The sequence below is a fragment of the Pseudocercospora fijiensis genome, assembly GCF_000340215.1.
Source record: "Pseudocercospora fijiensis CIRAD86 unplaced genomic scaffold MYCFIscaffold_5, whole genome shotgun sequence".
In the NCBI taxonomy this organism is placed as follows: Eukaryota; Fungi; Ascomycota; class Dothideomycetes; order Mycosphaerellales; family Mycosphaerellaceae; genus Pseudocercospora; species Pseudocercospora fijiensis.
The window spans coordinates 2,961,706-2,984,334 of NW_006921536.1; the positions used below are offsets into that span (position 1 = coordinate 2,961,706).

Genomic DNA, 22,629 nt, shown 5'->3' on the forward strand with positions numbered 1-22,629 from the left:
TCGACTCGGGAAAGTAGCAGTAGCAGCAATGAAACACGTCCGCTGCAATTTCACGCGCAGCAGGGCTCTGGAGATGACTTAAGAGTGTTTCCCTCGCCAGCCGGCACAAGATAAGCAGAAATTGGTTCGCCGAGGTCTCTCATCACAAACTGCAAAGTGTCCTCTCCTCTGTGCCTCTGCTCGCCAGCGCAGCGCAGCGCAGCGAACGAGACGTGAACAAGCTCGCGCCATCGTGAGAGATCGACAGACCTGCGTCAATATGGCGATGGCGATGGCAATGGCGATGGCGATTGGCGAGTTTGGCCACGGCACGCCAGCATCACCCCGCAACCCTGTGACGCGTCAGCTCAGTCACATAACAGGCACGTGACTTCTTGGCTTAAAGAATTTTCTATACTGTATTTTAGACTATAGAAGAGATAGAACATAGGCAATCAACGAAGCCAATTCAACCGCCGGCAATATAGTATTACGTAAGTAATCTACTACGCTATACGTAATAGTTATAAGCCCGGATTTAATCCGTAGTATTAGAGACTTCTATAGTAGGAAAGAATTTTCTATTCTACGAGACCTTTAATAATCGACAGTCTTAACGGCACTATAAATAATAACTATTTAAGCTTCTATAAGCCTTTATAATCGTTTTGAATTTAGTATATCCTTAATAGCCCTCTTATTAGCTAGTCGCCTCGGTAGGAGTAAGCTTATTATCCTTCGAGGACCTAATAATTAGGATCGACAGTTTAAGTAAACTAAGATATACCTAACTAGATATAAGACCTAGGTCCTTACTAATCTATATTCGACTAAGCCTACTAAACTAGTATAACCCCTTCTTCCGGAATTCGATATAGAATAACTTATAAGCAACCCCCTATATTAGGCTAGGGCTATAAGAAGGGTATATTAGTAGGTAGATAGAGTAGTAGTAGGTACGAGTAGTATTCGATAAGGATCTAGGAGGAGAGGGAGGAAGGTAGGAGAGTTAGCCTAACGCTAAGCGCTAAGCCCTACCTAAGGTATTAAGACCCTAGCTTTACTCGGCCTAGTTATATACTAATTACGTATAGCCTCTTTAGCCCTAATATACGCTTCCCTTCTAAAGGCCGCGCCCTTATAGCCTACCTATATTCTAATCTCGACCCCTATTACTACTAACTTAGCAAATCTAATAAGCTACTTAGCCCGCGCTAAATTAAACGCTTAACTACCTAATTATATAACTATGTCAAACCTTACCTCTAATACAATATAATATATACTTCTAACTACGCTATCCCTATATATAATAAACTATAAAGTAATATATATCTATAAGAATTAAGGGCCTTCGACTAATTATAATACGAGTGCGTCTTCCCTACTATAATAGGTAGACGTACGAGGTATTATAGCCCTACCTCCGTTCTAAGTAATATCGTACCGAGTTCTTTGCGTCTACTCTTAAAAGACCTAGAAATGTCCGCTTCCGAGGGTTGTTCTTATTATTACGAGGGCTATTATTTACTATCGTAGTCTCGCTAGCCCTAATTAGTTAGGTTTAGTAGCCTTTAATTGTTAATCTTATCTTATCTTTTAAAAAAACACAGCTTGTCTAGTTTCTATAAGTAAAGGCTATTATAAGTATAGTAGTAGAGGTTCGCCTCGCTTAAAGAATTAGACAGATCGAGGAGTAACCTATTATCCGCAAGATCGACCCCGGCTAGCTTAGCTCTATAGTTTTGCCCTTAGTTAGCTAGTCTATTAGTCGCTTAATCTTTTAAGCAGCTTAAAGTTTTAATTAAAGTTTTAATTAAACTTTTAATATAGCTATTCTTTTAACTTAATTAGTATAGCGCGCTTCCGGCCTTAGGCCGTAGTATAGGTAAGGTTGTCTTCGTAAGTGTAGTAGCAATAGCAGGTAATATTAATAATAGCGGCGCTAGTCGTCTTAGCGCTAACTTTACCTTCTTCTAGTTTCCTTCTTTAACTAATAACAACTCGGCAATACCGTTACTAACTGTAAGAAGGGTATTGTAAGAAGGGTATATTAGCAGGTAGATAGGGTGGTAGTGAATTAGTGTAGTATTCGATAGAGATCTAAGAGGAGAGGGAGGAAGGCAGGCAAGTTGGCCTAACGCCAAGCGCTAAGCCCTGCCTGAGGCATCGAGACCCTAGCTTCACTCGAGCCCGGTTACATACCAATTACGTGTAACCTCTTTGGTCCTAATATACGCTTCCCTTCTAAAGGCCGCGCCCTCGTAGCCGGTCTTTGTTCCAATCTCAATCTCCGTTACTACTAACTTAGCAGGTCTAATAAGACGCTCAGTCCGCGCTGAATTAAACGCACAACCACCGATTATGTAACTATGTTAAACCTCACCTCCGAACAATACAATGTACAACTCTAACTGCGCTATCCTTATATACAATAAAGTAAAGGGATATAAAGCTACAAGAATTAAGGGCTATCGACTAATTACAATACGAGCGCGTCTTCCCTGCTGTAACAGGTGGACGTACGAGGTATTGCAGCCCTACCTCCGCTCTAAGTAATGTCGTTCCGAGTTCTTTGCGTCTACTCTAAAAGACCTAGAAATGTCCGCTCTAAGGGTTTGTCTATTCCGAGGGTTGTTCTTGTTATTACGAGGACTATTACTGTTCGTAGTTTCGCTAGCCCCAATTAGTTAGGTTTAGCAGCCTTTAAGTGTTAGCTAATCATATCTTTTCAAAAAACACAGCTCGTCTAGTTTCTATAGGTAAAGGCTATTATAAGTGTAGTAGTAGAGGTTCGCCTCGCTTAAAGGGTCGGAAAGATCGAGGAGTAACCTATTGTCCGCAAGATCGACCCCGGCTAGCTTAGCTCTATAGTTTTGCCCTTAGTTAGTTAGTCTATTAGTCGCTCAATCTTTTGAGCGGCTCAAAGTTTTGATTAAAGTTTTGATTAAAGTTTTAATCAAAGTTTTGATTAAGGCGCCTTAGGCTCGTAGTATAGGTAAGGTTGTGTCTACAGACGCAGCGACAATAGCAAGTAATGTTAACAATAGTAGCGCTAGTCGTCTTAGCGCCAACTTCACCTCCTTTAACTAACAATAACTCGGCAATACCGTTACTAATATAGCGGTGTCCTTCCTTTCTCAAATAGCAACACACTCCGCAATACTATTACCAATATAGCCGCGCCGGCCGCGCCGTCCTTCGCTAGCTCGTAGCGCGACGCTATCGTCTTTATTACCGTTATTCGTACGCGCGTACGCCCCTATCGATCGCTTAGGCCTTAGGGCCTCGATAGAATAAAGGAACAAGAGGGGCGCTAAGAGAAGGGTCTTATAGGGTGCGCTAGTGAAGAGGTGGATTCTATAATAGTGTAGTCTTATTATCCTTTGTTGCTAACAATTGCTTACCTCTAATTAGTTAGCTAATAGCACCCCGGGGGTAGCACTGTCCTAGGCTTAGTAGTAACATTATAGGCACTATAAGCTCTTAGCCTTCTTCGTGTTCTTTACGCTAGTCCAATACTTATCTAACAACTTAGTTATATCCTCAAACGAGTCTTTAGCCTCCTATGAGTCCTATTTAGGTAAATAGCCTTGCTATCTTAATAGGTACTCCTTCTTGCCTTACCTAGTCCGGTGCTTTAGAATACGTTCTATAGACTACAGTTCCTCACTATCCGCTAGTATGTCTTCATGTTTAGTAGGGGCTTCTTTATCAGAGTCTCCGCGGTAGTAGTATAGTTTGAGGAGGGAGATGTAGAAGGTGTTATAGATAGTGTAGTATAGTAGGAGCTATAACTGGTAGGCCTAGCCATTGCCCTTCGGTTCTCGGATTCGGAATGGGCTAATGTATCTAGGTGCAAGCTTGGGCCTTATTTTGCTATTAGGTGATAGGTGTTTGCGGATACGGAGGTTCTTAGTGCTTAGCATAACTATATCGCCTTGCTTAAAGGTCATTAGCGTGTAGTGTTTGTTATAGTAGGCCTTCTAATATGCCTAGGCCTTTACTAGTTTGTTAGCTATTATGGCGTGAATTTCTCGCATCTTTTAAACCCTCTTAATAGCCGCTAGCGTCTTAGGTGTTAGTACTTAACGCGCTTCCCTTTCCTTGCGCTCGGCCTCGAGCGACAGGGGGTCTTATAGCAGCGCAGGGTTGCTTCCTATTATAGCGAAGTAAGGTGACACCTTAGTAGATAAGTAGACACTGTTATTATACACGAATTCGGCTAGTTATAGGAGGTTGACCTAGTTATTAGGGTTCTTATTAATGTAGCTACGCAGGTACTGCTACAGCGTAGCATTCTGCCTTTCGGTCTAACTATCTGTTTATAGATGGAATGCTATAGACAGGCGATGCTTAAGTCTCAGCTGCAGGCAAATCTCACTCTAATAGTGAGATGTGAATGTCGGGCCTCGATCGGAGACTATCCCCTTAGGGGTTCCCTAATAGCTATAGAAGATGTTGCTCTATAGCGACTTAGCTAGGTTAATAGCCGTCTAATCCTTTCGGGTAGGAATATAACGAGCGCCCTTAGTAAACCGATCTACGACAACTAGGATAGCATTATACACATCCTTACTGCCCCTACGCTTAGCAGGCGGGAGGCCTGTAATGAAATCCATTGTAAGCTTAGCAAATAGCTTCTTTGGAATAGGGAGTGAAGACAACTCGCCAAATAGTAAGTGCTTTAGTGCTTTAACTCGTTAACATACGGCACACGTGTTTACGTAGTCCTTTATGTCCCGCTTACTATTTAGCTAGTAGTATATACGCGATAGTAACTCGTGCGACCTCTCTATACTATAGTGACCGGCAAGCTTACTATTATAGTGTCGCTTAAGAAGTTCTTGTCTAATCGATTGTTTAGCGGGGACATAGTATCTACCCTTGAACCTTAAGTAACCTTTGTCGTCGATCGACTAATTGTTACTCTTACTAGATCGAGTCTTTCGCCTACTTACAAGCTAATCTATACGAGCCGCAGCAAAGGCGTCCCTCTACTAAGCACGTAACAGCTCATCTATAAACGATTGACTATCCCTATTTATAAGGTTATTTAACAGCACCCTCGCTATTAAACGAGGTACGCATTGTATGCATCCAATGGCACTAGTAGCCGGATTAACTGCATTAGTACTATCGCTATTACTATATATTGCGATGTCGACTAGGGAGTTATTATAACTTCTCCTGTCTGTGTCTTTAGCCCTTGCCTTAATACGCACTGTTAATATAGCAAGAGCATTAACATGCTTTAAGCCGTCGCGGAGTCCGGTAAGCCGCTTATCCTGCGCTTGCTTATTAACAATACGGGCTATAGCAATCTTATACTGCAGGGTTGGAAACAAAGAATTGATATACTAGGTCTCGCTATTGTAATTAGGCCGCCTCGATAGGCTATTAGCAGGGTTACTTACGCCTGGCCGATATAATACATTAAAATCGAACCCGGCGAGGTAGACGGCCTATCTAGCCTATCGACCTATAACCCTAGTAACCTTCGTAATTCTACGGAGGTTGTTATAGTCCGTATAGACCTAAATAGTGTACTGTGCACTATCGAGATAGTGCCTCTAGTGCTTAAAGGCCTCGACAATAGCTAGGAGCTCTTGCTCGTAAGTCTCGTAGCGACGCTTAGCATCGATTATTTTCCTTAAGAAGAAGGCAATCGGGTGCTAATGATGGTCCTTGTCCGATTGTTGTGACATAATAGCTAATATAGCAAACTGTAAAGCGTTAGTCTTAATGCGAATTAGTTTACTTAGTACGAAGTAGTGTAATAAGGGGACTTTAGTGAATCGCTTCTTCAAACCGTCAAAAGCGGCTTATACTCTATCAGTCTATTTGAACTCTCTAGTTAGGTTGGCCTTAGTTTTAGTAAGCTCAGTTAGGGGCATTATATGCCGTAAATAGCCCTTAATAAAGCGGCGGTAGAAATTAGCAAAACCGAGGAACGATTAAAGCTCCTTAATAGACGTAGGAACAGGCCATTTAGTGATGGTTTTGATCCGATCAGGATTAGCCTTAACACCCTCGGTTGAAATGAGGAAGCTAAGGAATAACACCTCTTTAGTAGCAAAGGTGCATTTAGAAGGCTTGTAATACAGTCTATAGGCTCGTAGGCGATCGAGCACCTTACGGACTGCAGCCTAGTGTTCCGCAATATTAGGAGAGTGTGTGTAAACTAGGATGTCATCTAGGTAAACCACATAGAGGTAATCTAATAGGCCTAACAGGGCCCGATTAATATAGGACTAAAATGTAGCAGGGGCATTAGCTAGCCTAAATGGTATAACTAAGTACTCGAAATGGCTATAGCGAGTGCGAAAGGCTGTCTTCTATTTATCGCCCTTACGAATACGAATGCGGTAATAGGCGTCCTTAATGTCTAATATAGTATAGTAGTAGGTACTAGAAAGGCGATCGAGGGTCTTATTAATAAGAGGAAGTAGATATCGATCTTTAATAGTAACAGCATTAAGCCTACGATAATCGACATAGAGGCGTAGGCTACTATCCTTCTTTAGTACGAATAGGATGGGGGCACTAGCAGGGCTATTACTATACCGTATCCGGCTATTAGCCAGGTTTTCCTCTAGGTACTTACGCAATATAGTAAGCTCTCGTTCACTAAGGTTGTAGAGGGGTCTAAAAGGGACCTCTTTGCCCTCTATAATATTAATCTTATAATCCGTCTCTTTGAATATAGGCAATGTCGATGCTAAGTAGTGTTTAAACACATCAATATAGGTCTCTCGAATAGGTTCTAGTATACGCTCAAGCTGTTTAGGATCTATGCTATTAGGGGGCACTGGTTCATCGTTATTACTACCGAGTAGGTCGGCAGTTGGATTAGCGGAGGCGGGAGTTAGGTTGCTAATAAACAGGACCCTAATATTATTAGGACACTCGCTAATATCGATGTGTTTAATGTCCTCTTTCCTAGCGATTCTAAATCGCCATTATTGACTACCTAAGTCTATAACTACAGTATAGTACTTAAGAACAGGGTTACCAATAACAATCTTAGATAGGAGGCTGTCTATGTCTACTACGTAGGCAGTAAAGTTCAGTAGGCGCTCATTACCGAGGTCGTCTCTTAGGGCTATATAGACATAGTAGGCTCCGTAGGTCAAGTGCCGAGCGTCATTAAACTAAGCAAGGGTTGGCAGGTTAGTCCTAGGCAGTTGTCGAAGGTCTAATTGCTTAGCTAGGCGATAGCTGATGAGGGCACTAACTGAATTTCCTAGATCTAGTGTAACCTTAGTCTTATAGTTGGTCCTATGCGTGTCCGATACGAGGCAGGTACGTATAATAGCTAGTACAATGTCGATGGTTTTACGCCGTATAAGGCTAATAGTTGGTGCGGCGCTTATTCTTTTTTCGAAGGTTGGCCTATAGGGGTAGCGTTAGCTGCTGAAAGGTACTTTCGGTGCTTAGCGGCAGCACGATCGACTCGGGCCTAGTCTCGAGGCCTATTACATTAGCCTAGTAAATGAGTGGTGCTGTTACAATTGAAGCACTTGTATCTAGTTAGGGCACCGCTAGGTCCGCTCGAATTAGTGCTAGAATTGGATAAACGATTAGGGGTATATAGAAATGAGCCCCTTCCTTGTCCTCTTCCTCGCTAGGGGTTTCTACCGCGGTATCGGCCCCTGCCTCTTCTACGTTAGTCGTTACTGTTTCCATTATTAGCAGTATTAGTTTAGGGAGTACCTCCTTAGTTTCCACCGCGGCTACGGTTGGTAGATAGTCGTATCTTGGATTCCAACCGTTACTATAGCTGTACTACACGCTCTATAGTCTCCACTTTAACTATGAATTGAATGCGTATAAGATTGGCCTGTTCGAACATACGGCGGCGGTCCAATTTAAGGACTAGTTCCTATCTTAGTTTAGGTCGTATCTTAGATATCTAGATGGAGTCGGTCTTAGGTAGCAAATCGTCCTTAAGGGTCTTTAGATAGGCCTCGAAGGATCGAGAGGTTTGGTCGGCCTTTTGCTTAGCACGTAGGTATTAGTCTTAGGCGTGCTGCTAGCGCAATATAGGGTTGCTAAGGGTGTTTAGCATAATAGTCTTGTAATCCTGCTATTAAACAGCGGCCTAGTCGTAAAGGGAATCAAAATAGTCATCCTATATACGTTTTAGGTCGCCATTAATGTACTACATAGCGTATACGACTAAGGAATAGTCGTCTAGTAGCGCCCTTAATACATTACGCTAGTTCAACTTACAATTACGTATGTGATTATTGTACTGCTTGCGGCTAGAGCTATTAAACACGGTACAGTCCTTAAGTTTGGCATCCTTCTTCTAGATAGGTAGCGAGGAAGGTCCTACTATTAGTTCTGGTCTAGCAGTAGTTGTCAAGGCTTCCTATAGGCGGCGAATCTCGAGGAGATTATCCTTTAGCTATTGTTCTTAACGCAAGGCAGTAAGCCTGTTTTAGGTAGCTTCTTAAAGTCTCGCTACTAGCTAGGGGCTAAAGGCTAGTTAGCTATATCGTCGATTGACAATGTTGTTAAGTATATCGTTAACAGGCAACTCTAGGTCGTTACCTAGAACTACAGGTTCTTCGGCAGGCCTAGTAGCAGGTTCTTTAGCAGGCACCTTAGTAGGAGGCACTTTAGTAGGCACTTTAGCAGGAGGCGCTTTAGCAGGCACTGTGCTGCTAGCGTTGTCGTTGCCGGCGCTGCTAGCGGTAGCACGGTTGTTGTTTCGTAATGAACCGGCTATTGTAAAGGGCGACACTAATGATATATTATTAGCCCCTAAGATGCGGATGTGGCGGAATTAGTAGATATCGGCTTGGTATGCTTAACTTAGTGTAATAGGCCGTATAGAAGGCCTTGCTTGATAATTGGTACGGTTGTTTCGATAGAATGGTACGTGTAGGTCCCGTTCTTCGGGCGCAATATAGTCAAATCGATAGTTTTCGTAGCTATACCGCTAAAAGCTTGAAATAAGGACTATCTAGCTGCTACCCTTAAAGGGTGGATCGAATACTGTATAAGAAGGGTATATTAGCAGGTAGATAGGGTAGTAGTAAATCAGTGTAGTATTCGATAGAGATCTAAGAGGAGAGGGAGGAAGGCAGGCAAGTTAGCCTAACGCTAAGCGCTAAGCCCTGCCTAAGGCATCGAGACCCTAGCTTCACTCGAGCCCGGTTACATGCCAATCACGTGTAACCTCTTTGGTCCTAACAGGTATATTAGTAGGTAGATAGGGTAGTAGTAGGTACAAGTAGTATTCGATAAGGAGCTAGGAGGAGAGGGAGGAAGGTAGGCAAGTTAGCCTATTACTAAGCGCTAAGCCCTACCTAAGGCACTAAGACCCTAGCTTTACTTAGCCTAGTTACATGCCAATTACGTACAGCCTCTTTAGCCCTAATATACGCTTCCCTTCTAAAGGCCGCGCCCTCGTAGCCTGTCTATATCCTACGACCTCTATTGCCGCTAACTTAGCAAGTCTAATAAGCTGCTTAGCCCGCGCTAAATTGAACACTTAACTACCTAGTTGTATAACTATATCAAACCTTACCTCTAGTGTAGTACAATGTCTAACTCTAACTGCGCTATCCTTATATATAATAAAGTAAAGGGATATAAGGCTATAAGAATTAAGGACTATCGACTAATTATAATACGAGCGCACCTTCCCTACTATAATAGGTAGGTATACGGGGTATTGTAGCACTGCCTCCGCTCTAAGTAATGTCGTACCGAGTTCTTTACGTCTACTCTTAAAAGACCTAGCTATGTCCGCTTCCGAGGGTTGTCCGCTTCCGAGGGTTTGTTCTTGTTATTACGAGGGCTATTATTGTTCGTAGTTTCGCTAGCCCTAATTAGTTAGGTTTAGTAGCCTTTAATTGTTAATCTTATCTTATCTTTTAAAAAACATAGCTCGTCTAGTTTCTATAGGTAAAGGCTATTATAAGTGCAGTAGTAGAGGTTCGCCTCGCTTAAAGGGTTAGATAGATCGAGGAGTAACCTATTGTCCGCAAGATCGACCCCGGCTAGCTTAGCTCTATAGTTTTGCCCTTAGTTAGTTAGTCTATTAGTCTACTTAATCTTTTAAGCGGCTTAAAGTTTTAACTCGGCCTTAAAGTTTTAATTAAACCTTTAATATAGCTATTCCTTTAACTTGACCGGTATAATGCGCTCTAGCTCGTAGTATAGGTAAGGTCGTACCTATAGGCGTAGCGACAATAGCAAGTAATATTAATAATAGTAGCGCTAGTCGTCTTAGCGCTAACTTTACCTCGCTTCTAATCTTCTCCTTTAACTAACAATATACTCCGCAATACTGTTACTAATATAGCCGCGCCGGCCGCGCTGTCGTTATTATTATTATTACTATCTGCGCGCGCTATCCCCGCCGACCGCCTAGGCCTCGAGATCTCGATAGAATAAGAGGGCGCTAAGAGGAGGGTCTTATAGGGTGCGCTAATAAAGAGGTAGTTCCCTAAAAGAGTAGCGAATAGTCGACGCGTTATAGCGCGCCTAGTATAGTCTATTGTCCTAGTTTGCCGGCCTCTAATTAGTTAGCTAATAGCACCCCGGGGGTAGTATTGTCCTAGGCCTTAATAGTAATATTATAAGCTTTTAGCCTTCTTCTTGTTCTTTACGCTAGTCTAATACTTATCTAATAACTCGGTTATGTCCTTAAAGGAACCTTTAGCTTCCTACGAGTCCTATTTAGGTAAATAGCCTTGCTATCTTAATAGGTACTCCTTCTTGCCTTTCCTAGTCCGATAATATAGGATACGTTCTATAGACTACAGCTCTTTACTATTAGCTAAGACTTCTTCTAACTTAGTAGGCGCTTTATCGCCTTCGCGCTAGTAGTATAGTTTAAGGAGGGATATATAGAAGGTGTTATAGATAGTGTAATAGGGTAGAAGCTATAACTAGTAGGCCTATATACCCTTAGCCTCTCGAATGCGGAATAGGCTAATATATCTTAGTGCGAGCTTAGGCCTTGTTTTGCTATTAGGTAATAGGTGTTTGCGGATGCGGAGGTTCTTAGTACTAAGCATAACTATATCGCCTTGCTTAAAGGTTATTAGCGTATAATGCTTGTTATAATAGGTCTTTTAATACTCTTAAGCCTTTATTAGCTTCTTAGCTATCTTAGTATAGATTTCTCGCATCTTCTAGACACGTTCTATTGCTACTAGTGTCTTAGGTTAACCCGCTTCCCTTTCCTTACGCTCGGCCTCGAGCGATAGGGGATCTTGTAGTATAGCAGCGTTCTAGCCTATTATAGCTATATATAGCGACACCTTAGTTAATAAGTAGACACTATTATTATATACGAATTTAGCTAGTTATAGGAGGTTGACCTAGTCGTTAGGGTTCTCGTTAATATAACTACGTAGGTACTGCTATAGGGTAGCATTCTGTCTCTCTGTTTAACCGTTAGTCTGTAAATAGAAGGCTGTTAATAGCCGATGCTTTAGTCTTAGCTATAGGCATATTTCGCTCTAATAGTACGATATAAATGTCGAGCCCCTATCGGAGACTATCCCCTTAGGGGTTCCCTAATAGGTATAGAAGATGTTAGTCTATAGCGCCTCTACTATATTAATAGTAGTCTAATCCTTACGCGCCGGGATATATCGAGCGCCTTTAGTAAATCGATCTACTATAAGAAGGATAGCATTATATACGTCCTTGCTACCTCTACGCTTAGTAGGCGGAAGGCCTATAATAAAGTCTATTATAAGCTCTGCAAATAGCTTATAAGGGATTAGTAAAGAGGACAATTCGCTAAAAGGCTAATGCTTTAGTGCCTTAATACGTTAGTATACGGCACACGTGTTAACGTATTCCTTTATATCCCGCTTACTATTTAGCTAGTAGTATATACGCGATAGTAGCTCGTACGACCTCTCTATACTATAGTAACTAGCAAGCTTACTATTATAGTGTCGCTTAAGAAGTTCTTATCGGATCGAATGTTTAGCGGGGACATAGTATCTACCCTTAAACTTTAAATAACCTTTATTATCGATCGACTAATTGTTACTCTTGCTAGATCGAGTCTTTCGCCTACTTATAAGCTTATCGATATATTTAGTAGTAAAGGCGTCCCTCTGCTAAGCCCGTAATAGCTTATCTATAAACGATTAACTATCCCTATTTGCAAGGTTATTTAATAGCACCCTCGCTATTAAACGAGGTACGCATTATATATATCTAATAGCACTAGCAGCCGGATTAACTACATTAGTGCTTTAATCGCTATTACTATATATAGCGATATCGACTAGGGAGTTATTATAACTTCTCCTGTCTGTATCCTTAGCCCTTACCTTAATACGCACTATTAATATAGTAAGAGTATTAATATGCTTTAAGCCGTCGCGGAGTCCGGTAAGCCGCTTATCCTACGCTTGCTTATTAACAATACGGGCTATAGCAATCTTATACTGCAGGGTTAGAAACAAAGAATTAATATGTTAGGTCTCGCTGTCGTAATTAGGTCGCCTCGATAGGCTATTAGTAGGGTTGCTTACGCCTAGCCGATATAATATATTAAAATCAAACCTAGCGAGGTAGACGGCCTATCTAGCCTATCGACCTATAACTCTAGTAACCTTCGTAATTCTACGGAGGTTGTTATAGTCTATATAGACCTATATCGTATATTAGGCCCTATCGAGGTAGTGCCTCTAATGCTTAAAGGCCTCGATAATAGCTAAGAGCTCTTGCTCGTAGGTCTCGTAGCGACGCTTAGTATTAATTATCTTCCGCGAGAAGAAGGCAATCGGGTGCTAGTAATAGTTATTATCTGATTGCTAGGATATAATAGCCGATATAGCGAACTGTAAAGCGTTAGTCTCAATTCGGATCTGCTTATTTAGTACGAAATAGTATAACAAGGGGACTTTAGTAAAGCGTCGCTTTAGACCGTTAAAAGCGGCTTATGCTCTATTAGTCTATTTGAACTCTCTAGTCGGGTTAGCCTTAGTTTTAGTAAGCTTAGTTAATAGTATTACATGCCTCGAATAGCCCTTAATAAAACGGCGGTAGAAATTAGCGAAGCCGAGGAACGATTAAAGCTCCTTAATAGACGTAGGAACAGGCTATTTAGTAATTGTTTTAATCCGATTAGGATTAGCCTTAACACTATTAGTTAATACGATAAAACTAAGGAAGGCTACCTCCTTAGTAGTAAAGGTGTATTTAGAAGGCTTGCAATATAGTCTATAAGCTCGTAGGCGATCGAGTACCTTACGGACTATAGCCTAGTACTCCGTAATGTTAGGTAAGTGTGTGTAGACTAGGATGTTATCTAGGTAAACTATACAGAGGTAGTCTAGTAGGCCTAATAGGGCCCGATTAATATAGGACTAGAATGTAGTAGGGGCATTAGCTAGCCTAAATAGTATAACTAAGTACTCGAAATAGCTATAGCGAGTGCGGAAGGCTGTCTTCTATTTATCGCCCTTACGGATACAGATGCGGTAATACGCGTCCTTAATGTCTAATATAGTATAGTAGTAGGCACTAGAAAGGCGGTCGAGGGTCTTATTAATAAGCGGGAGTAGACAGCGGTCTTTAATAGTAACAGCGTTAAGCCTACGATAATTAACATATAGGCGTAGGCTACTATCCTTCTTTAGTACGAATAGGATAGGGGCGCTAGTAGGGCTGTTACTATACCGAATGCGACTATTAGCTAGGTTTTCCTCTAGGTACTTACGTAATATAGCAAGCTCTCGTTTACTAAGGTTGTAGAGGGGGCTAAAAGGGACCTCTTTGCCCTCTATAATATCAATCTTATAATCCGTCTCCTTAAACATAGGCAATGTCGATACTAGGTAGTGTTTAAATACATTAATATAGGTCTCTCGGATAGGCTCTAGTATACGAGCAAGCTAATTAGGGTCTATACTATTAGGGGGTACAGGTTCATCGTTATTACTACCGAGTAGATCGGCAGTTAGATTAGCTAAGGCGGAGGCTAGTATAAGGTTGCTAATAAATAGGACCCTAATATTATTAGGACACTCGCTAATGTCGATATATTTAATGTCCTCTCTCCTAGCGATTCTAAATCGCTATTGTTGACTTCCTAAGTCTATAACTATAGTATAGTACTTAAGAACAGGGTTGCTAATAACAATAGTAGCTCCCCTATATAGGTTGTCTATATCTACTACGTAGGCAGTAAAGTCTAGTAGGCGTTCATTTCCGAGGTCGTCCTTTAGAACTATAGGAATATAGTAGGCCCTATAGGTTAAGTGCCGAGCGTTATTAAACTAAGCAAGGGTTAGTAGGTTAGTCCTAGGCAGTTGTCGAAGGTCTAATTGCTTAGCTAGGCGATAGCTAATAAGGGCACTAACTGAATTTCCTAGATCTAGTATAACCTTAGTTTAATAGTTAGTACCCTTCGTATCCTATATAAGGTAGGAGCGTGTTATAGCTAGTACAATATCGATAGTCTTACGCTATATAAGGCTAATAGTTAGTGCGGCGCTTATTCTTTTTTCGAAGGACCGATAGGGGTAGTATTAGCGGCTAAAAGGTGCTTACGGTACTTAGCGGTAGTACGGTCGATTCGGGCCTAGTCCTTAGGTTTGTCGCATTAGCCTAGTAGATAGCTAGTGCTATTACAGTTAAAGCACTTCAATCCGGTCGGGAGATTATTACTATAGCTATTATTGCTACTATTATTAGTCGAGCGGTTAGCATTATAGGGATACGAGCCCCTTCTACGGCCCCTATCGCGGCCTCCTCTATATAGCCGCCGGCTACGGCCTCTTCTACGATCGTTACTATTCCTATTGTTAGTATTGTTGTCCTAGTAGGAACCTTAGTTTCCTCCGCGGCTACGGTTGCTACGGTTAGTACTAGCTAGTCGGATCCTCGATTCTAGTCGTTACTAAAGCTAGACAGCTCGTTTAGCTGTTTCTACTTCGACTATAAATTAAATGCGTGTAAGATTGGCTTGTTCGAACATACGGCGGCGGTCTAATTTAAGGACTAGTTCCTACCTTAGTTTAGGTCGTATCTTAGATATCTAGATAGAGTCGGTCTTAGGTAGCAAATCGTCCTTAAGGGTCTTTAGATAGGCCTCGAAGGATCGAGAGGTTTAATCGGCCTTTTGTTTAGTACGTAGGTATTAGTCTTAGGCGTGCTACTAGCGTAATATAGGGTTGCTAAGAATATTTAGTATAATAGTCTTATAGTCCTACTATTAAACAGTAGTCTAATCGTTAAGAGAGTCGAAATAGTTATCCTATATACGCTTTAGGTCGCTATTAATATACTATATAGCGTATACGACTAAGGAATAGTCGTCTAGTAGCGCTCTTAGTTATTGCGCTAGTTAAGCTTATAGTTACGAATGTAGTCGTTATACTACTTTCGACTAGAGCTATCGAATATAGTATAGTCCTTAAGCTTAGCATCCTTCTTTTGTACGGAAGGTCCTACTACTAGTTCTAGTCTAGTAGTAGTTATTAGGGCTTCCTATAGGCGGCGAATCTCGAGGAGATTATCCTTTAGCTATTGTTCTTAACGTAGGGCAGTAAGCCTATTTTAAGTAGCTTCTTGAAGTCTCCCTACTAGTTAAGGGCTAAAGGCTAGCTAGCTATATCGTCGATTAACAATGTTGTTAAGAATATCGTTAATAGGCAACTCTAGGTCGTTACCTAGAATTACAGGTTCTTTTTCAGCAGGCCCTCTAGCAGGCTCTTCAGTAGGAGGCACTTTAGTAGGTGCTTTAGTAGGCACTTTAGTAGGCACTGTGCTACTAGTATTGTTATTGCTAGCGCTGCTAGCGGCGCCGCGGTTGTTGTTTCGTAATAAACCGGCTATTATAAGGGGCGACACTAATAATGTATCGTTAGCCCCTAAGATGCGGATATAGCGGAATTAGTAGATATCGGCCTAGTATGCTTAACTTAGTGTAATAGGCCGTATAGAAGGCCTTGCTTAATAATTAGTACGGTTGTTTCGATAGAGTAGTACGTATAGGTCCCGTTCTTTAGGCGTAATATAGTTAGATTAGTCTTGTTCGTAGCTATACCGCTAAAAGCTTGAAATAAGGACTATCTAGCTGCTACCCTTAAAGGGTAGATCGAATACTATATAAAAAGGGTATATTAGCAGGTAGATAGGATAGTAGTAGGTACAAGTAGTATTCGATAAGGAGCTAGAAGGAGAGGGAGGAAGGCAGGCAAGTTAGCCTATTACTAAGCGCTAAGCCCTACCTAAGGCACTAAGACCCTAGCTTTACTTAGCCTAGTTACATGCTAATTACGTATAGCCTCTTTAGCCCTAATACTAACATAGCTATATCCTTCCTTTCTTAAATAGTAATACACTCCGCAATACTGTTACTAATATAGCCGCGCCGGCCGCGCCGTCGTTATTATTATTATTACTATTTACGCGCGCGCCGTCCTTGCAGATCGCCTAGGCCTTAAGGCCCCGATAGAAGGAAGGAATAAAAGGGGGCGCTAAGAGAAGGGTCTTATAGGTTGCGCTAGTAAAGAGGTAGATCCCTTAAAAGAGCAGGCGATTAATTAACGCGTTATAGCGCGTTTAGCGTAGTCTTATTATCCTAGTTTGCCGGCCTCTAATTAGTTAGCTAATAGTACCCCGGGGGTAGCATTATCCCTAGGCGGCATTATAGGCCCTTATACTAGTCTAATACTTATCTAACAACTTAGTTATATCTTTAAAAGAACCTTTAGCTTCCTACGAGTCCTATTTAGGTAAATAGCCTAGCTACCTTAGGAGGTATTCCTTCTTGCCTTTCCTAGTCCGGTACTATAGGATACGTTCTATAGGCTACAGTTCTTTACTATTAGCTAAGACTTCTTCTAACTTAGTAGGCGCTTTATCGCCTTTGCGTTAATAGTATAGCTTAAGGAGGGATACATAGAAGGTGTTATAGATAGTATAATAGGGTAGAAGCTATAACTAGTAGGCCTATATACCCTTCGGTCCTCGGATGCGGAATAGGCTAATATATCTTAGTACGAGTTTAGGCCTTGTTTTACTATCGGGTAATAGGTGTTTGCGGATGCGGAGGTTCTTTATACTAAGCATAACTATGTCGCCTTGCTTAAAGGTTATTAGAAGGTAGTGTTTGTTATAGTAGGCCTTCTAATAGGCCTAGGCCTTTACTAGTTTATTAGCTATCTTAGCGTAAATTTCCCGTATCTTTTAAACCCTCTTAATAGCCGCTAGTGTCTTAGGTGTTAGTACTTAACACGCTTCCCTTTCCTTACGCTCGGCCTCGAGCGATAAGGGGTCTTGCGGCATAGTAGCGTTCTAGCCTATTATAGCGAAATAAGGTAACACCTTAGTAGATAAGTAGACACTGTTATTATATACGAATTCTGTAGGTTATAGGAGATTAACCTAATCCTTAGGGTTCTCGTTAATGTAACTATATAGGTACTACTGCAGGGTAGCATTTTGTCTCTCTATTTAACCGTTAGTCTATAGATAGAAGGCTATTAATAGCCGATGCTTTAGTCTTAGCTATAGGCATATTTCGCTCTAATAGTGCGATATAAATGTCGAGCCCCTATCGGAGACTATCCCCTTAGGGGTTCCCTAATAGATATAGAAGATATTAGTCTACAGCGCCTCTGCTATATTAATAGTAGTCCAATCCTTGCGCGCCGGGTTATATCGAGCGCCTTTAGTAAATCGATCTACTATAACAAGGATAGCGTTATATACGTCCTTGCTGCCCCTATACTTAGTAGGCGGAAGGCCTATAATAAAGTCTATTATAAGCTCTATAAATAGCTTGTAAGGGATTAGTAAAGAGGACAACTCGCTAAAAGGCTAATGCTTTAGTGCCTTAATACGTTAGTATACGGTATATATATTAACGTATTCCTTTATGTCCCGCTTACTATTTAGCTAGTAGTATATGCGCGATAGTAGCTCGTACGACCTCTCTATACTATAGTAACCGGCAAGCTTACTATCGTAGTATCGCTTAAGAAGTTCTTATCGGATCGAATGTTTAGCGGGGATATAGTATCTGCCCTTAAACTTTAAATAACCTTTGTTATCGATCGACTAGTTACTCTTACTAGATCGAGTCGTTCGCCTACTTATAAGCTTGTCGATACGTTTAGTAGTAAAGGCGTCCCTCTACTAAGTACGTAATAGCTTATCTATAAATAATTGACTATCCCTATTTGTAAGGTTATTTAATAGTACCCTCGCTATTAAACGAGGTACGTATTATATATATCTAATAGTACTAGCAGCCGGATTAACTATAGTAGTACTATCGCTATTACTATATATTGCGATATCGACTAGGGAGTTATTATAACTTCTCCTGTCTGTGTCTTTAGCCCTTGCCTTAATACGCACTATTAATATAGTAAGAGTATTAATATGCTTTAAGCCGTCGCGGAGTCCGGTAAGCCGCTTATCCTACGCTTACTTATTAACAATACGGGCTATAGCAATCTTATACTATAGGGTTAGAAACAAAGAATTAATGTGTTAGGTCTCGCTATCGTAATTAGGTCGCCTCGATAGGCTATCGGTAGGGTTACTTACGCCTAGCTAGTATAATATATTAAAATTAAACCCGGCGAGGTAGACGGCCTATCTAGCCTATCGACCTATAACCCTAGTAACCTTAGTAATGCTACGGAGGTTGTTATAGTCTATATAGACCTATATTGTATATTAAGCCCTATCGAGGTAGTGCCTCTAGTGCTTAAAGGCCTCGACAATAGCTAAGAGTTCTTGCTCGTAGGTCTCGTAGCGACGTTCTATATCGATTATCTTCTATAAAAAGAAGGTAATCGGGTACTAATAATAGTCCTTATCCGATTGTTAGGACATAATAGCTAATATAGCAAACTGTAAAGCGTTAGTCTTAATGCGGATTAGTTTGCTTAGTACGAAGTAGTATAATAAGGGGACTTTAGTAAAGCGCTTCTTTAAACCGTTAAAAGCGGCTTGTGCTTTGTTAGTCTATTTAAACTCTCTAGATAGATTAGCCTTAGTCTTAGTAAGCTTAGTTAATAGCATTATATACCTCGAATAGCCCTTAATAAACCGGCGGTAGAAGTTAGCAAAACCGAGGAATAATTAGAGCTCTTTAATACTAGTAGGTATTAGCTACTTAGTAATAGTCTTAATCCGGTTAGGATTAGCCTTAATACTATTAGTTAACACGAGGAAGCCGAGGAATAACACCTCCTTAGTAGCAAAGGTGTATTTAGAAGGCTTGCAATATAGTCTATAGGCCCGTAGGCGGTCGAGCACCTTACGTACTACGGCCTAATGCTCTATAATATTAGGTAAATAGGTATAAACTAGGATGTTATCTAGGTAAACTATACAGAGATAGTCTAATAGGCCCGAAAGGGCCCGATTAATATAGGACTAGAATGTTATAGAGGCGTTTACTAGCCTAAATAGCATAACTAAATACTCGAAATAGCTATAGCGGGTATAGAAGGCTGTTTTCTATTTATTACCCTTACGGATGCGGATGCGATAGTATGTATCCTTAATATCTAATATAGTATAGTAGTAAGCGCTAGAAAGGCGATCGAGGGTCTCGTTAATAAGCGGAAGTAGATAGCGGTCTTTAATAGTAATAGTATTAAGTCTACGGTAATTAATATATAGGCGTAGGCTACTATCCTTCTTTAGTACGAATAGGATAGGTATACTAGTAGGACTATTACTATACCGAATACGACTATTAGCTAGGTTTTCTTCTAGGTACTTACGTAATATAGTAAGCTCGCGCTTACTAAGGTTATAGAGTAGTCTAAAAGGAACCTCTTTGCCCTCTATAATATCAATCTTATAATCCGTCTCTTTGAATATAGGCAATGTCGATGCTAGGTAGTATTCGAACATATTAATATAGGTCTCTCGAATAGGCTCCGGTATACGAGCAAGCTAATTAGGGCCTATACTATTAGGGGGTATAGGCTTATCGTTATCGCCTAATAGGTCGACTATTAGGTTAGCTATAGTAGGTATTAGGTTGCCGATAAATAGGACCCTAATATCGTTAGGGCACTCGCTAATATCGATGTATTTAATGTCCTCTTTCCTAGCGATTCTAAATCGCTACTATTAAAGGCCTAGGTCTATAACTATAGCGTAGTACTTAAGAACAGGGTTGCTAATAACAATATCGGAGGGGAGGCTGTCTATATCTACCGCGTAGGTAGTAAAGTTTAGTAGGCGCTTATTGCCGAGGTCGTCCTTTAGGGCTATATAAACATAGTAGACTCTATAGGTTAAGTGCCGAGCGTTATTAAACTAAGCAAGGGTTAGTAGGTTAGTCCTAGGCAGTTATCGAAGGTCTAATTGCTTAGTTAGGCGATAGCTAATAAGGGCACTAACTGAATTTCCTAGATCTAGTATAACCTTAGTCTTATAGTTAGTTCTATATATGTCCGATACGAGATAGGTACGTATAATAGCTAGTACAATGTCGATAGTCTTACGCCGTACAAGGCTAATAGTTAGTATAGCGCTTATTCTTTTTTCGACTAATTAGAAGGTTAGCCTATAGGGGTAGCGTTAGCTACTAAGAGATGCTTTCGGTGCTTAGCGGTAGTACGGTCGACTTAGGCCTAATCCCTAGGTTTGTCGTATTAGCCTAGTAGATAGCTAGTACTATTGTAATTAAAGCACTTCAATCTAGTTAGAAGGTTGCTATAGCTGCTATTAGTCGAGCGGTTAGCGTTATAAGGATACGAGCCCCTTCTACGGCCCCTATTACGGCCTCCTCTATATAGCCGTCGGCTACGACCTCTTCCGCGGTCGTTACTATTCCTATTATTAGTACTATTGTTTTAGTAGGACCCTTAGCTATTGCCTCCGCGGGCACTACGATTACCGCGGTTAGTACTAGCTAGTCGGATCCTCGATTCTAGTCGTTACTAGAGCTAAATAGCCCGCTCGGCTATTTCTACTTCGACTATAAATTAAATACATATTAGGTTAGTATTACGAAGGAACAAGGTAGTCGGCTAGGTTAATATATTGTCTATCTCTCTAGGTCCCTATCGGAAGGTATATATACCTCGTACGCCTATAGAAGGTATACCTTATAGGCTAGCTTATAGCTGCCGTAACAATACCCCCGTCTAAACAGAACAAAGGCGATATACTAGGTCGCTTATATAAGTATTATATCGCTATATCCTTGTTATCTCCGTACGTTGTCTCTATACGAGTCGTCGCGGCCGTACTACTACGGCGATATCCGTAGTCTCGGAAGTCGTTATTTAGTAACGGAAGCGCTATCCGTTATAGCGCTAATAGCTATTCGGGCGGTAACGGCTATTTAGGCGCTAACGGCTATTCTAGCGCTAACGGCTATTCTAGCGTATATAATAGGGGGTCTTCCTCGCGCGTAGAAGAGGCTTGTCCGTCCTCTTAGACTTAGTCGTATCGTATCCTTTAGGCTAGTATCGCTACTTAGGCTCGTACGGCTCGTACGGCTCGTTAGGCTCGTACGGCTCGTTAGGCTCGTACGGCTCGTTAAGCTCGTACTGCTCTTAAAGCCCGTTAGGCTCGTACGGTTCGTTAAGCTCGTTAGGCCCGTACGGCTCGTTAAGCTCGTTATACTATTTATTAGGCTCGTAGTGCTCGTTAGGCTCGCTAGGCCCTTTAGGCTCGTACTACTCTTTAAGCCCGCTAGGCTGTCTAGGCTCTTTAGGCTTACTAGGCTCTTTAAGCCCGTTAGGCTATCTAGTCGTCGCGCGCTCGCTAGTCGCGTTCTTAAGTGTATCTAGCTCGTTAGGCTCGTACGGCTCGTTAAGCTCGTACTACTCTTTATCGGGCTCGTACGGCTCGTTAAGCTCGTACTCCTACTTAGGTTTATACTACTAATCCGGCTCGTTCTCGTACGGCTCTTTAGTCGCGTACGTATCGGACCGCTTAGATTCGCTAGGCTACTTAGGCCTATATAGCTGCTTAGGCTTATACCGCCGGCTAGGCTCGTATAGGTCGTTAAGCTCGTTAGGCTCGTACGGCTCTTTAGCCTATAGTTTGTCGAGCTTATGCCTCTACCTAGGTTTATACTACTAGTCCGGCTCGTTCTCGTACGGCTCGTTAGGCTACTTAGGCCCGTATAGCTACTTAGGCTTATACCGCCGGCTAGGCTCGTACGGGTCGTTAAGGTCGTCTAGCTAGTATAGCTGCTCGAGTTTATATACCTAGTACTTATCTAACTCTTCGACCTACTCGATCTATAGTAGCTAGTCTCGCTATTATAGCCTCGGTCTCTATTATAGTACTATACGTCGCTATTATAGCGCCTTAAGTAGCGCCAGATAGTATATATCTTATTCTTATAGCTATTCCGCTATTCCTACTATTATCCGGCTTAGAGATAGTCGCGTACGGTAAGGGCTATTTAGGCGTCTTTCTCGGTAGTGTACCGTAGGCTACTTATTCTAGTATACGTCGTAGCGTACGTAGAGAGGGCGGTTCTCGTTGTTATTATTGTTTTTATACGGAAGTTCTTCTATTCGGAGGGCTGTTTTTTATATATTCGGAGGGCTGTTTTTTATATATCGTTCGTCTCGCGTATTTAGTACGCTTAACGAATCGAAAGGTTCCTAACCTAGTAGTACTACTAATTGTTACGAAGGATAAGATAGTCGCTAG

General features: G+C 41.5%; 1 protein-coding gene across 1 annotated transcript; it reads left to right on the plus strand.

Moving 5' to 3' along the window:
* Positions 1-28: 28 nt before the first annotated feature.
* MYCFIDRAFT_175653 (uncharacterized protein) lies at positions 29-370 on the plus strand (the record flags this gene model as incomplete). Its single annotated transcript, XM_007929353.1, has 3 exons — positions 29-37; positions 64-84; positions 116-370. The coding sequence occupies 3 exons, from the start codon at positions 29-31 to the stop codon at positions 368-370; spliced, it is 285 nt and encodes a 94-aa protein (XP_007927544.1).
* Between the last annotated feature and the right edge of the window lie 22,259 nt (positions 371-22,629).